The sequence below is a fragment of the Rhincodon typus genome, chromosome 2 (assembly GCF_021869965.1).
Source record: "Rhincodon typus isolate 14 chromosome 2, sRhiTyp1.1, whole genome shotgun sequence".
In the NCBI taxonomy this organism is placed as follows: domain Eukaryota; kingdom Metazoa; phylum Chordata; class Chondrichthyes; order Orectolobiformes; family Rhincodontidae; genus Rhincodon; species Rhincodon typus.
The window spans coordinates 23,204,678-23,221,536 of record NC_063333.1 but is presented as its reverse complement, the minus strand read 5'-3'; the positions used below and the strand labels follow the sequence as shown (position 1 = coordinate 23,221,536).

Genomic DNA, 16,859 nt, shown 5'->3' with positions numbered 1-16,859 from the left:
CGCCAGCCTTCCTGCTCCTCTGATGCTGCTTGGCCTGCTGTGTTCATCCAGCTCTTCACCTTGTTATCTCAGAAGAATGAAAACGTATTTTGTTACAATATTGGCAGGATTAATAATTTACAACCTATTTTGCTTTCTTTTGAATCCAGTCAATTAGTGCACAACTCACAATTGAACGACTAATGAGAATAAGAAGACCTGAAAATAATTGTGCTATCACTAGTTGACAAGAATAGACTGAGAGGTTAAAATCTGACTGTGAAGAGGGACTGCAAATCCATGGGAAGTGCAAACACTAACTTCAAATATGAACTATTTAAAGTACACATTCCCTTCCCAAATATATCATCCACATTCACATACAGTCATAGAGTCATCCAGTATGGAAACAGACCCTTCGGTCCAACCAGGCCATTCCAATCAAATTTCCCAAACTAAATTAATCCCACCTGCCTGCTCCTGGTCCATATCTCTCCAAATATTTCCTATTAAGTACATATCCAAATATCTTTTAAACATTGTAACTATACCTGCATCCACCACTTTCTCTGGAAGCTCATTCCACACATAAATCACTCCCTGTGTAAAAAAGAATTGCCCCTCATGTCTTTTTAAAATCTTCCTCCCTTCACCTTAAAAATATGCTCTGTGGTCTTGAAATCCCTCATCCTAAGGAAAAAAAACACCTGCAATTCACCTTATTTTTACCCCTCATATTATGACTTTTATCTTTCACTTATAATCAAGCCAGAAAATGCTGGAATTTTTCAACAGGTCAAGCAGCATACAAAAGAGATAAATGGGGTTAATGATTCAGGTCAGTGACACTTCTGCAGATGAATGAAGATATATCAGAAACAGAATATGCAGAAGGTCTGTGTCTGAAAAAGCAAGGGTAGGATAACATTCCATGCGCAGCTTCTGTGGTTTTAATATAAGGTCAATGACTTGGAGTGTTAACTCTGTTTCTGCATCCACAGATGCTGCCAGACCTGCTGAGCATTTCCAACACTTTTTGTTCTAACTTTACACTTCTAGCATCTGCAGCGTTTTGCTTTTGCATTTATCTATGGTATAATTGTTTACTGCAATCTGTTGTTCTAATAAAGCCATTGTCTTGCTGCCAAGTCATATATTTTTCCCTACAGGACCTCTGCAGTTTTAATGCGCAAAGCACAGTCTGGAAAGTCTACTGGCCAACTGGAGGGGCGTAATTGGTTGCAGTCATTCTGTCTCATAGCCTGAAGCAACAGGGCTATTAAGTTGTAGTGTGTGCACTTGCAGCTGTTGTCAATATTTCTTGGGTGCTTCAATGTTAAGGAACTGTGCCGGATTGGGAAACACTGGTGTCTGGGAACCTTTGTTGCATGTTTCATTTTGGACCCAGTAAGGCAATAGTGATGGGTGATTTCAGTATGGCAGCTGAGGTGGGGGAGGGGCACAGTACTTTCACTGGGGGAGGGAGGAACCCTATTTCAAACCTCATGTTCAAACGATGCAGCAATCCTCATGAAGTAGATCCAGTTGGATTCAGTCAGTTTTTGAATGCACTGCTCTTTCCACATAACAAGACTAGTTATGAAGTGTTTGCAATGTATTTAGCCTCGGCTAGACTTGCCCAGAGGCAGTATCTCAATACGGTGACCTTGATCCTCAGAAATTACCATAGTTGTTCATGCAAATGTGCAACCCTAACCTTGGTAACCATCTTGCTGGGAGGTTAGCTGCCAGTGACAGGGCCATCTCACATCCCCACTGCATGACAATGTCAGCAGTCAGAGCTAGCAAGGATGATCCATCAGGTGGTAAGCTGAGGGTGTATCAGCAACCACCGGGCCTGGCTAGTCAAATTGATGTTGGCCATTGGTGCTTTGAAATATCCAGCAGCAGCAATGGATTGCATTTTGATAGCACCCTGGATTACTGGACACCGAGTTCAGAAGGGTGTTACCAACCGTGGTCAAATGTTTTGTTGGGATTTTCATCACATGACTTGCCTCATGCTTCAACAGTTAGTTGGCTGACATATCCATCTTTGTGACACCCTGCCTTCTGTACCATTTGGAAAGCAAAAAGACTCGTCACACAACTGCATGGTATATAACTGCTCACTGATGCTCAGTTTCGGTTCTGCGAGGGACACTCTGCTCCTGAACTCATTGCAGCCCTGCTCCAAACATGGACAAAAGAGTGGAACTCCAGAGGTGACGTGAGATTGATGGCCCTTTAAACGCCTGTCCCTACCTTCTCCAGTGTTCTGTCTGTTGCTGTGAACTGTCCGCGGTTTTCTCCTGAAAGAATTGGCTTATAACCTGCTTTGACTCTGTAGCTGCCATTCATTCACTGTTCAGAGCATAGGGGAAAGGAAGGCAGCAGCAGACCTGAGTCTGTCCTGTCCAACATTTGATTGTTTTTCCTCTGTCATCACCCTACAGTGCAGTTCTGCTCGTCCTGCTATAGGAACGGTATTATTAAATTGGAGAATGTGCAGAAAAGATTTACAAGAATGTTCCTGGGACTGGAGGGTTTGAGTTATGAGGAGAGGCTGGATATGCTGGGACTCTTTTCCATCGAAGCATAGGAGGTTGAGGGGGGACCTAATAGAGGTTTATGCAATTATAAGGTGCAGAGATAAGGTGAACTACGAAGTTCTTTCACCTGAGTTTGGGGTGTTCAAAACAACAGGGCATAATCTTTCGATAAGAGGAAAAAGATTTGAAAGAGACCCGAGGGGCAACTTTTTCCACACAGAGGGTGGTGCTTACGTGGAATGAGTTGCCAGAGGAACTGATAGACACAGGTGCAATTAAACATTAAAAAAATCATTTGGACAGATGCATAAATAGGAAAGGTTTAGAGGCTATGTTCCAAATGGGACTAGTTTAGTTTGGGAAACTTGATAGGCATGTACAAATTGGATTGAAGGGTCTGTTTACGTGCCATACAACTCTATGCCTCTATAAGTGAGGCAGATGGATGTTTTTACAACAACTCATAACTGTTACTGAGCCTAGTTTTGAATTCCTCATCTATTGAATGAATTCAGATCACTCCAGTAGCAGTGGTGGAATTTGAACCCATATCCCCTGAGCATTAGCCTGGGCCTCTGGCTTACTAGTCTAGTGACATTACCACTGTACTACCATCTTCCCACTTCTTCACTGTGTAGAGTAAAACTGTCCTTTATTAAATGGCAAAACAAGCTTGAAGGATTGACCTACCTATTGTTAATACATCTTTGTATGTTTGCAGGTAAGTAGGGTCTTCACCAAATAGAAAAATTAGTTTTGGTCTAAAATAGATTTGGTACTTTTTAAAGCATACAGATTGTAAAAATGGAAGTCACTGCACACCACCACAAATTGGAAGTGCTAATGGGTTAATGTGGAATATGTAGAGATTCATTGCTCCCCATACTCATTAGTTTAGCCAAGAAATGACAATAACTGTGAACTGATTCTATCATTCACACCAAGAGGATGCCTGAGTGGTTGAGAAATCAGCTCCTTAATGGTTTCTTCCATGCAGCAATGGAACCAAAGGTTCTTGAAAATTGAGAAGCTGTAATGACAATGAAGTCAGGCAAATGTTTTAACCTCTATAGAGGCTCTAATACTGTGCTGGAGGTTCACAATTTGGAATATCTCAATAAGCATTTCATAGCATGATACAGCACAGCAGGAGGGCATTCAGTCCATCGTCCCTGTACTAGTTTTTTTGAAATAATCACCCAAACACAAAATTAGGTGACATTGTTGACAGTGTCGCATAAAATTACAAATGGGTATTGATATACTAAGTGAATAGAAAAGACTATGACAGATGGAGTTCATCAAGAACAAGTATGAAGTTATCCATTTTGGCCTGAAAAGGCATAGATCAGGATACTTTCAAGATCATATGAGGTTAAATAAAGTGGAGTTCCAATGAGACTGGGGTGTTCAGGTGCTTAGATCTTTAAAATGTCACAAACAGGTGCAGAAAATAATCAGGAAGCGTAATGGATTGCTGACCTTTCTATCTAAGGGACTGGAGTATCAGGAAACAGAAGTCGTGCTGCAGTTACACTAAACCCTAGTATACCCCACTTGGAGTACTGTAAGCAGATCTGGGCATCTCACCTTAGGAAGGATATATTGGCCTCGGAGGCAATACAGCATATGTTTTCAAGAATGGTACCTGTACTCTCAAGAATTTAGGATGTTAAGGGGTAATCTGATCAAAGTCTTCAAGATATTAACAGGAAAAGACAGGGTCGATAAAGATAAACTATTTCCACTGGTTAGGAATTCTAGAATTCAATGGCATAGTCTGAGTTTTAGGGCCAGACTGTTCAGGAGAGATGTTACGAACCACTTCTACCACAAAGAGTGGTAGATGTTTGGAACTGCATTCCACAAACGGCAGTGGATACCAGATCTGTTGTTAGTTTTTAATCTGAGATAGATACATTTTTGTTAAGCAAAGACATTAACAGATAAGTGGCCAAATGTAGGTATATGGAGTTAGGCTACTGTCCAACTATGATCTCATTGAACAACAGGCTCAAAGGGCTGAATGGCCTACTGTGTTCCTATGCTTTGTTGTACCCATCTTCCTGTGAACTCAATATCCTGTCATTGCTTGCAGAATAGTTAAACAATGCCACCTGGACTGAATAAATATCTTTTTCTTAAACTGGGTCCATTTAATACACTGTGCTTTTTCAGGCTTTAAATAAACAAAACAGCAAGAACATGAATGGAACAACAACATTAAAGGTTAAATATCTGGAAACGAAAATGAGAGGCAAGCCTGATAGTTTTCAAACATTCTGATCCAGTAAGGTTATTTTTCGTGTGACACTGTCATGGAAACTGCTACATATCATTAATCTTACCAAAGAAAGCAGTGAAAAGTGTGACCTAATACTGTGCGCTCTTAAGAAGTGCTGAACAGGTTTGAATTTTCTGCACTGGTTGCCTGTCCATCTCATCAATGTGGTATTGTTCCTGTTATACCAGCGTCTCTTTCTGTAGAAATGAAACAGGATAATATCTAACTCTTTGTGGCCAATGAGGAGTGTGATACCATACCTAATTTGGATTTTAAAAATTACAAATTCACTTTTGGATGAAGACTGCATTAGGTTTTCAGAGAATTCAGATTTCAGAAGCCATCTCATGCCACCCTTTATGCCAAAAGGTACAAAAAAGAGTTTGGCTGATCAATGTATTGTTAATAGTTCTGAGAAGGTTTATGAGAGTAGTACATGGAATGAGCAGGTTGTTTTCTGAGGAAAGGTTGGACACACTGGGTCTGCCTCTGCTGGTGTTCAGAAGAGTAAGAAGTCACTTGCTTGAAACAGTTAAGATCCTGAGGGGTTTTGACAAGGTGGATGTGGACAGAATGATTCCTCTTGTGGGGAAATCTAGAACCAGGATCCATTGTTTGAAAGAAAGGGCCCTCACCCGTAAAATAGAGAGCAAATATTTTTCTCTCAGAAGGTTGAGACTTTCACGCTTCCTGAAAAAGTGGTAGAAGCAGAGTTTTTAAATATTTAAGGTGGTAGGGTGGCTCAGTGGTTAGCACTGCTGCCTCACAGCACCAGAGACTCAGGTTCAATTTCAGCCTCAGATGACTGTCTGTGTGGAGTTTATACATTGTCCCTGTTTCTGTGTGGGTTTCCACTGGGTGCTCCAGTTTCCTCTCACAGCCAGTAATGTGCAGGCCAGGTGGATTGGCCATGCTAAATTGCCCATAGTGTCCAGGGATGGGTAGGTTAGCCATGGTTCAGGGATTGAGTAGGGGTTGGGTCTGGATCTGGGTGGGAAGCTCTTTGAAGAGTTGGTGCAGACCTGGTGGGCTGAATGGCAGCTGACAGGTGCCAGCCTCTATGAACCCTCATGGCATATCTCCACAGGATGCTTCTCCACTTCAGTGCTGCACCTTGGGTTGTATCAGAAGCTATCATTGTAATGTTATCACATACTCTGTGCTGAAGAATATGGACCAAGCTGTATTTGTAGGCACTTCACTTAGTCCCACAGCGCACACTTACTCTGAGCCTACATGGATGGTTACAGCATCCCTGACTTGCATTGCCTTACCTGTTTTTTGCACTTTTCCCCCTCAACCAGAATTCCAGGCTAACATTACTGCTGCATTTCCTTGTTGTTTAACGTAGACGCAAAGCCAGGAAACTTGTTATAGTTATTAACAGGCATCAGTCAGCTCAAGGGAGATTGCCTTCACTTGAGGGAATCCCAGCAGTGTAAATCATGGGCAGCCTTCTATATCAGTCCAAGCCCTGATCAGGGGAGTCAGTTTCCACATAAGGAGTGAGGATTTGAATAATGGGCAGAACACCACATGTCTTGAGTCTTTCTGCCTAATGTTTTCCTCGTGGAATGAGAGAGAGGCGGGTATTCCAGGAGATGGAAGTGGGTGTGCAGATGGGGGTGTGACCCAACGAGTGAGTAGGTAGGGAAGAAGCTGAAGGGAGAAAATAAAATTTTAAAAAACCCTACATTTTGTAAGGCAGGCCTTTGTTAACCTCTGTAAATTGCTGTCCATCAAGTTCTGCTAAACGGACTCCTACACTGTCCAATATCTGTCCCATACATACAAAAAAAAATCAACCTATATATGCCTGTGATACATTCTTTAGACTTCATTCCTGCGTAATAAAAAGAAACCTTCAATCCTATCTCTTTCTCTTATCCTGCCTACAGGAATCTGTTTATACTGTCTGGTCTGCTGCCAAAGCTGATACAAGCCCTAGGATGTACAAGGTTCCTCGCTGTCCATTTCTGATGACATGGACCCTTAGGGCATTCAAGGTTCATGTCTGCTAAAATGTGCCTAAATATCTTGAAAGGTGTCATCTTAGCCCCGTTGCAGCCCCTTTTTATAAAATCTTATTCCAGACCTACTAAAGATATCATGCTTTTTTATTCTTGCTGTCAAAATGGGTAAATTCACGTTTTCCAGCATTACATTCGATTTGTCACATCTTTGCGTGCACATTTAAATTTGCCCATTCATTTAAACTATCAACAGAGGCAAAAACACTGCAGGTGCTGGAATCCAAGGTAGACAAAAATGCGGCTGGAAGAACACAGCAAGCCAGGCAGCATCTGGAGGAAAGGAGCAGTCAACATATCAGCTATTACCCTTCTTCAGGACTGGATGTGGGGGTAGGGGAAGCTGCAGATAAAGGTGGGGGAGGGGTGGAGGCAGAATGGAGGTGTCAGATGGACACTGGTAGTAGGTACGACCTGGTTGGGCGATGGGAGGGATGAATCTGGTTGGTGGCTGGAAGGGAGGAGGTGGGGCTGGAAGGGAAGCCGGGGGATGGGTGGGAAAGTTTCTTGAAATTGGAGAACTCAATGTTGAGTCCTCCAGGCTGTAGGGTGCCCAGGCGGAAGATAAGGTGTTGATCTTTAAATTTGCAATCCGAGTCTGTGTGACACTGCAGGAGGCCGAGGACAGACATGTTGGAGGAGGAGTGGGACGGGGAATTGAAATGGGTGGCATCTGAGAGGTTAGGTTGGCCTTTATGGGCCAGGGTGAAGATGCTTAGCGAAACAGTCACCGAGTCTACGTTTGGTCTCACCGACATAGAGAATACCACATCGGGAGCACCAGATGCAGTAGACTAGGTTGGAGGAGATGCAGATGAAGCTCTGTCTCACTTGGAAGGGCTGTTGAGGGCCTTGAATGGAGGTGGGGGAGGTGGTGCGTGGGCAGGTGTTGCATCTTTTACAGTTACAGGGGAAGTTACTGGGCGGGTTGGAGTGGTTGGTGGGGAATGTGGCGTGAACTAAAGAGTGGTGAAGGGAATGGTCCTTGCCGAAGGCAGAGAGGGGTGGGGAGTGGAAATGTTCTGGGTGGCGGGGTCTACTTGTAGTTGGCGGAAGTGTTTGAGAATGATATGTTGGATGCGGAGGCTTGGGGGGGTGGAATGTGAGGACAAAGGGGACACTATCTTTATTGTGTTTGGAGGGCAACGGTGGCTAAGAGCTGTGGGGTAGGGAATGGAGGAGGCGTGGTGGAGGGCTGTCTGGGTGACAGAGTGGGGGAAATGGCGTTGTTTGAATAAGGCGGACATCTGGGATGCTTGGGAGTGGAAAGTCTCCTCGTCAGAGATGGGCAAATTGGGAAAACGGGATAGAGCTTTTACAGGATTCAGGGTGGGAGGAGGTGTCGTTGAGGTAGCTATGGGAGTCTGTGGATTTATAGTAAATGTTGGTACATAAGCAGTTGCCAGAAATGGAAACGGAGAGGTGAAGAAATGGGAGGGAGGTGTCCGAGATAGACCAAGTGAAATTGAGGATGGGGTGGAAGTTGTTCGCAAAGTTGATGAACTGCTCTAGTTCAGCCTGGGTGCAGGATGCAGCACCAATGCAGTCATCAATGTAATGGCGGAAGAGTTGGGGAAAAGCACCAGTGTATGTACAGAAGAGGGACTGTTCGACATAACCAACAAACAGGCAGGCGTAGCTGGGGCCCATGTGAGTGTCCATGGCAAACCCCTGGATTTGGAGAATGTGGGAAGAATTGAAGGAAAAATTGTTGTGGGTGAGGACTAGTTTAACGAGGCAGAGGAGGGCATTGGTGGCGGGGGTTAGATGCTGGATGGGTCTGCTGGAGAGGGAAAAAACCAGGGGCCTGTAGGCTGTTCCTATGGGTTATGGACATGTATAAGGATTGAACATCCACAGTAAAGATGAAGCGTTGGGGGCCAGGGAACTGGAAGTTTCCAAAGAGGTGGAGGGTGTAAAGGGCCCTGGATGTAGGTGGGGAGTGCCTGGACCAAGGGGGAGAGGATGGAGTCCAGGTAGGAAGAGATGAGTTCGGTGGGTCAAGAGCATGAGGAGACGATGGGTTGGCCGGGGTAGTTGGGCTTGTGGATCTTGGGGAGTAGGTAGAACTGGGCAGTGTGGGGCTGGGGGACTATAGGCTGGAGGCAGCGGAAAGGACATCACCAGAAGCGATGAGGTCATGGACAGTGTGGGAGACAGTGGCTTGATGGGCCATGGTGGGGGGTTCATGGTCATGGGAGAGGTAGGACATGGTGTCGGAGAGTTGGCGTTCAGTCCCTGTGATATAGAGGTCTGTCCTCCAGTCTACCGCCGCCTGACCTTTGTCAGTGGGTTTGATAGTGAAACAGGGATTGGTGCGGAGAGAGTGGAGCACTGCACGTTCAGAGTGGGAGAGGTTGGAGTGGGTGAGGGGACTGGAGAAATCGAGGCAGTTGATGTTGCAGTTAGCAATGAAGAGGTCCAGGATGGGTCGGAGGCTGGCAGGGGGTGTCCAAGAGGAAGAGGAAGGTTGGAGGTGGGAGAAGGGGCCCGCGGAGGGTGGTTGGGAATCTTTATTGAAGAAGAAGGCATGGAGGAGGAGACAGTAGAAGAAGAATTCCATGTCATGGTGGGCATGGAACTCGAGGTGGGGGCAGAGGGGCACGGACATAAGCCCTTTACTGAGGACAGACCATTCGGCCTCAGAGAGTTCGAGGTCCACGAGAATGGTGAACATATGGCAAGGCTCATGGGTGGGGTTTTGGGGGGATGTCGAGAAGGCTGAAGGAAGGGAGGGGGGAAGGGTGATAGCATGTGATGGGTGGGGATTGGACGCACTATGCTGGGGGGAAAGTAGTTGAAGGACAGCAAGGAGGGTGGGAGGGTAGTGGGCTGGGGAGTAGGATGGAGGATTGGATGGGGCAGGGGTGTGGGAGAGATGACTATCAATAACTTTATGTAACTTACTTGTGTCCTCTTCACAACTGACTTCCCTATTTATCTTAGTGTTGTCAGCAAATTTGGCAACCATATTCATTTAAGTTATTTGTGAAAGTTGTAAAAACATTTAAACTGATCTCATGACACACTGCTCAGTATACCTTGCCAGTCTGAAAAAGTGTCATTTACACTTTCTGAAGAAGGGTCACCAGATCCAAAACATTATCTCTGATTTTCTCTTTACAGATGCTGCCAGACCTGCTGAGCTTTTCCAGCAACTTCTGGTTTTGTTTCTCATTTACACCTACCCTGTGCTTCCTGTAAGCAAGCCAATCTTCAATCAATGCCATTATGCTACACCCCAACACCATAACCTTTTACCTTCTGCAATAATCTTTCACAATTGGCACCTTATCAAATACCTTCTGAAAATCTAAGAGTCCATTCACTGGTTTTCCGTCATTTACAGCATGTGTTATTTCCTCAAAGAACTCCAATAGATCAGCCAAACGTGGGGGTTTCTCTTTTACGAAATCATGTTAAGTTAATTGGCTTGTATTTTCTTCCTTTCTGTCTCCCTTCCTTTTTGAATAAATAAATCACACAAGGTATCTTCTGATTTAATAGGACCATTCACAGATTAAGAGAATTTTGGATAATTAAAACTTAAGTTGGTTGTCAATTTACCTATGAGCATACCCCAGGATTATTCAGCAAACACTGTCCAAATGCAGAATCTAACAGCAGATGATTTGCATTAGATCTTGACGTTCTTTCGTTAGTCCTGTGGACAAAAATTTCAACAACATGTCGCCCTTTTGAACAATCCTCAACTTCTGTGTTACCAAGGACATACTAGTTGAATTAGTCTGAATTGCTTCATGAAATCACATTGATATATGTAAACAAAATACGAAAATTACATTGTTAGCACCATCCTTTTTCAAAATCGAATTCATGAAATCCAATCCTCTGCTCTGTCACTTTCCTAATATTTTGGTTTATGCCTCTTAAAAATGGCATTGCATTCTTGTCTGGAGAAAGGATTTGTAGCAATTAAAGGGTTAAACACTCAGAGAAAATACTGAATGGTTTTCTTTTAAAAAAAAAATGCATACTAGAGATAAATGCAATTATATCTACTCTGCAAATCACACATGGTACATATATTGGCTTTATGTCCGAACTGTGCAAAGATTATTACACAACTGTAAGTGAAATAATTTAGATAACTCCTGCTCTCTGAGGACTGAGTGAAGTTTGCTAATAGAGAATTCATTAAATTAATGTACTGATCTAAGCTCTTTCTGTTTCCAAAAGTAAACAGCCAGATGACTGGGAACGGTCAATTTTTGCTCGTCAGAAGGAGGGAGGCTACAAGCTGAAAGATAGCATCCTCTTCCATCTATACATAAGCACACCCCCATGTGGAGATGCACGTCTCAACTCTCACCGAGAAGCAAGGGCTGAACGTAAGTACATAAACATGGCTCATTGGTGCAGAAAATCCATGGTCATTGTGCATTTCAGAAACAAATACAAGGCTCTATTGGGCACTCAACAGTGGAAAGACTGGCATTTTACAATATTTCAAATGTAATGATACAAACTGCAAGCTGTTGGAACTAGAAGTCCGATTTTCAATTCTGTGCTTGAACTTGGTCATATGCGTAAAAACATTCCAATTTAATTTTTTTTTAAATCACCGCTCAAGGCTTTGCACATTCACTCTGCTTATGTGCTGAAAGATCTAGTAAGGAGAGAGGTATCTCACAATGTACCTCACAAGGAAAAGCTTTGGAAACATCTCAGAATCTGTCATTACCGACAGAAAGAAGAATAACAACATTGGCAACTTGCATTTGTACCTGAGGCAAACATATAGAACATTTCATTGTCTCATGCTAACCCAAATTAAGTCACAGATAATGGAGATAACAAGGTGTAAAGCTGGATGAACACGGCAGGCCAGGCAGCATCAGAGGAGCAGGAAAGCTGACGTTTCGGGTCTGGACTCTTTTACTGAAGAAGGGTCCAGACCTGAAACGTCAGCTTTCCTGCTCCTCTGATGCTGCCTGGCCTGCTGTGTTCAGCCAGCTCTACACCTTGTTATCTCAGACTCCAGCATCGGCAGTTCCCACTATCTCACAGATAATGGAAGTACTTTTGAATTACAGTCAAAGAGAAACACTTCCATTCATCTACTTTCATTCATAACATCAAGATGTTCCAAATCACTTTACAGTTAATTGAGTATTCTTGAAACGGAGTCATTGTTGTAAGGTAGAATACAATTCATGATTATACATTTGTACCTCAAAAAATCCCATAATGTTTTTGAATTGAATGGAACTGAATTAGCTTTATTGTCACACATACTTACATGAGTACAGTGAAAAGTTTACAAGTTGCCACTTATGGTGCCATCTTAGAAACACAGATATCTCAGTACAGATTCTTGAAGACAAATTCTGAGGAAAAAATAAAAAGTAAATAAAAAGTCCAGCATTACAGAAATTCAAAAATACAAAGTCATATTAATAAATTAGAAAAATAAAGAAATAAAAAGGTTCAGAATAACATTGATGCGATAATGACCAGATAATCTGTTCTTTTTTTTAAGTTGATTGAGAAATAAATATTGAACAGAATAACTTCATTACTCTGCTTTGTGAAAAAAAGAAAGACATATGTTGAGATAAATACGTTTCACAACCTCAAGATATTCCAGGGCACTTTAAAACCAATATAATGCTTCTGACGTGTAATAATGGTGTATTGTGGAGAATGATCAGTGCCTGATTGTACACCATTTTTGAATAAGCACGTTAAGTGAACGAGAAAAGAAAACAGACAGTGACAAATGATGAGATAACAAAGTGTAGAGCTGGATGAACGCAGCAGGCCAAGCAGCATCATAGGAGCAGAAAGGCTGATGTTTCAGGCCCAGACCCTTCCCGAAACGTCAGCCTTCCTGCTCCTATGATGCTGCTTGGCCTGCTGTGTTCATCCAGCTCTACACCTTGTTATCTCAGATTTTCCAGCATCTGCAGTTCCTACTATCAGTGACAAATGATGTTTCAGGTCAGGCTGAGGAAGGGTCCCGACCCGAAACATCAACTTTCCTGTTCCTCTGATGCTGCCTGACCTGCTGTGTTCCTGCAGCTCCATACTGTGATGTCTCTGACTCCATCATCCGCAGTTCTTGCTGTCTCTGAGTGACAAATGACTCATCCTTTGAAAATTAAATTTTTACTGATCTCATTAAGTTTAACTTTTTATTCTGCAAAGGAGAATTTACTTGGACAGAAAAGACTGTAAAGAGAGAAGGGAATGCCATAGATTTTTACAAAAGATTGAATGCAGCAAAAAGTACAACCAGTGAAGTAAGTTTTGACGTGTGGCCATGATTGTAAAATAGGATATGCAGCAGTCAGTTCACACATAGCAAGATTCTGCACACAGCAGCAAGATAATGGCTAAATCGATTATTTTAGGGAGTTTTGTTATTGGACTAATATTAGGCAAGTCACTGGGAAGAACCTGCGTTGGTCTTCTTTGAGTAGCACCATAGCATCTTTAATGTCCACTTTACAGACTGTGCCTCAACTAAATATCTGTGAGCACTGCACTGGTGTGTCAATTTCAGTTTAACTCCCTGAACTGAGATGTTGCAAATGTGTTTGTTTCAAATATGCAGAATGACAGTTCATGGTATGATGAGAGGTTCTCTTTCAATGTGCCTTGCAAACCAACAAATTTTCTGTAAAACAAAGGGGAGAAATAAAGGACAGAATGAGTTCATGAAATTCTTTCTGTGAGTAAGGCATTTGTCCTCACGTGCGCTATTATACAGACATGAACAATAAGTGAAGGTCAAGAGGAGGTTTGAGAGGTGTTCAAAATCGTGAAGAACTGAGTCAGAAATAGAGAGAAACTGCTCCCATTAGCAGAAGGGTGAAAAACTAGGGGACTTAGGTTTAAGTTGACTTGCAAAACAGCTAAAGGCAAGCTGATGGAAATCTTTTATAGTCTGAAATGCAATTCAGGAAAGCTGTAGGAGACAGATTTGATCGCAGGTTAAAAAAAAGGATTGGCAAATTGAGGAACAAGAAAATTTCAGCTGAGAGAGCTGTGGAGGGGGACTAGCTAAATTGCAGAGAGATAGCACAGATTCAGTCGGCCACATATCTTCTTTCTGCACTGTAACCATTCTACAGGCTGGCTCTGGTAAGCAGCTTGGAGGAGGGAAGGGCATTTCACTAGGTAAGGTGACGGCCTACCTGAAACCCCTGTCTTCTTACCTCCACCAGAGTTCGTTCCAGATGGGAGAACTCATGGTCAACCCTCCCACCCTATCCCCATTTTAGACTCTCATGGGACCACATTTTTCCACCACTGGTTTATTGCCACTGATCTATGTGAAATCTAACACCTCAGTTGGGTGTGGGGTGCGGCTATCTCTTGATCAAAGGCATTGTGTGATTGATCGAGGAACTAGACATAAGAAGATAGGGTGACTGCTTACAACCAAACCCTTGGCCTTCCTGCCAAATTTCCCTGAATCCTATTCCAAATGACATCAGCACTGCAACACCCCTCACCCCTCACTCACAGTACGTACCTGTGGTCTGAGTCATTCCGTCACCCTGGGCAAAACATGTATGATTTTACCCGTGGCACTGCTGAGCACAAGCATGCCTGCCCCTGATTGGCCAGCAGCTCTCAGTATGCAAGACAATCTGTCCCCGGGTCATGAGAAGACCCACCGTTGGTCCAGCTATTGTTTGATTCGTTTGCGATTTAGTGGAACATTGGCCATAAAGATTCAGCATCAGTCTCTCACCGGCTCTCTCATTGGCAAGCAAAACCCCTGATACCCCAAGCTATGACTCCAAACATGTGCATTAGTAATTGACAATAATGTAAGAATGGATACTATATGTTGCATACCATTTGATTTCAGCACCAATCCAAATATGCAACATCAAAGCCTTTCATAGTCTCCATCCTACAATATAAGAGCAGGATTAAGTCATTTAAGCCCATTCTGCAATTCAATATAATGGGTCATCCAGCTCAGTACCCTATCTCCACTTTCTCCCCAAACTCTTTGATCCCTTTAGCGCTAACAATTATATCTATCTCCTTCTTGAAAATATTCAACCACTTTCTGTGGCAGACAATTCCACAGGCTCCCCACTCTCTGAGTGAATAAAATTCCCTGATAGAAGTTTATAAAATTGTGAAGGACACGGATAGAGTGGAAGGTATGAGGCTTTTTCCCAGGGTGGCAGATCAATTACGAGGGGAAACAAGTTCAAGGTGCAGGGGAAGGGGAGAGTTTAAAAGAGATGTGCAAGACAAGTTTTTTGTACAAAAGGTGGTTAGTGCCTGGAACACGTTGCCGGAGGAGGTGTTGGAAGAAGACCCAATAGCAGCATTCAGGAAGCACCTGGACAAATACATGAACAGGAAGGGAATAGAGGGATATGGATCCTGTAAGTGAAAACTGTTTTAGTATGGAAGGGTAATATGCATCGACGCAGGCTTGAAGGGCTGAAGGGCTCGTTCCTGGGTTGTATTATTCTTTGTGTTTTGTGGTTCTTTGTTTTCCTCATCTCAGTCCTAAATGGCCTACACTGTACGCTTAGACTGTTGCCCTTGGTTCTGGACTCCCCAGTCATTGGGAGCATCCTGAAAAAATGCACCAATCCCTCATTATGTAGCTTCCATTGTGGAGCCAGCTCATTGTTATATTCTGTGTGAGTTTTGCCTTTAAGGATAAGAGCTATGTCACTTGAGATAAGGTGATTTAATGCTTTGAAATTCCTCTGTAGGATACTTTATTTTTCATTTATATACATAACATGACCTGAATAATTCTGTGACTGTTTACGGTGCCACCTTACTTACGATACAACTGCAAACATTTCTCTGTGCAAGTACATTTGTGTCCTGAGAAATTATTTTGCAGCTCTATAAGGGAATTGAGCTAGTTCTGGGAACCTATCATGTAACCCTAGCTATATTTAAACTAACTACTCCCCATTCCCAAAGATCCCTATTTCCTCAAGGACAAAGGAGCATATTAGTTAAAGAAGTAAGGCAAGGAGACTTCCACCCCTTCTGATCATTTTCTAAGATCGTAGTTTTCCAATTTCCATCTTGTTTCTGATGCCCTTCGATAATACTATGTATTGAAATTGTTCCCTTCGGAAAGTTGGCTAAATTTGAAAAAAATTGACTTTCTAAACACAGAAATTTTGCAAAGCTATTGCACCGTTCACAGTCAAATTATCAATTGATGGTCATTACTTCTGGCTAATTAACTGCTTGATTATTATTCTACGTGCTCAGTAATTGGCTCTTTTCCTTTGTTCCCACTAACTAAATTTCACTTAAATCAGAAACTTCAAGACAGTGTGTTTTGTCTTGTGTCAAGAATTTGTAAGTCACGAAAATAGCCATTTCACCCTTTATTGCCAAAAGACAACAACTGATTGATGCTTCTGTGATATAATTGCAAATGCTTCATAGGACAATAAACAAAAAAGTAAATGCAATTCAATGGGTCAATAGCTATTATACAAATAGACAGAGGGCATTATTGGGCATGTCAGGTCACATACAATTTGGACCCTATGGATGAAGGTTCTTATGGACTCCTGCTGAACCATGTCTCTGTAAATAGTGTACTTAGTTAATAAATGTTTATTGGTCTACACTAGTGTGTTTTCCAGTCTTCATCTGTCATAGAATCCCTACAGCGTAGAAGCAGGCCATTCAGCACATCAAGTTGCACCAGCTCTTTGAAGAGTATCCCACCCAGACTCAGCCTATATTCCTGCATTTCCCATGGCTAATCCACCTAGCCTGCATATTTCTGGACCCTGTGGGCAATTTAGAATGGCCAATCCACATAAGCTGCACATCTTTAGACTGTGGGAGGAAATCCACACAGAACGTGCAAACTCCACACAGACAGTTGCCCAAGGGTAGAATTGAACCCAGGTCTATGGTACTCTGAGGTAGCAGCGCTAACTTCTGAGCTACCGTTCCAGCCTAAGCACCCTAACCTATCAGAAGCATCAAGAACAAGGTGCAGGGCTGGATGAACACAGCAGGCCAAGC

General features: G+C 42.9%; 1 protein-coding gene across 1 annotated transcript in view; it reads left to right on the top strand.

Moving 5' to 3' along the window:
• The window catches only part of LOC109919412 (double-stranded RNA-specific editase B2-like), a 148,210-nt gene that overhangs the window by 40,130 nt on the left and 91,221 nt on the right, over positions 1-16,859 (top strand). Inside the window, exons 2-3 of the mRNA XM_048606229.1 lie at positions 7,395-7,414; positions 11,046-11,197. Of these exons, the coding sequence (XP_048462186.1) occupies positions 7,395-7,414; positions 11,046-11,197 (172 nt within the window). The remainder of the gene's footprint in view (positions 1-7,394; positions 7,415-11,045; positions 11,198-16,859) is intronic.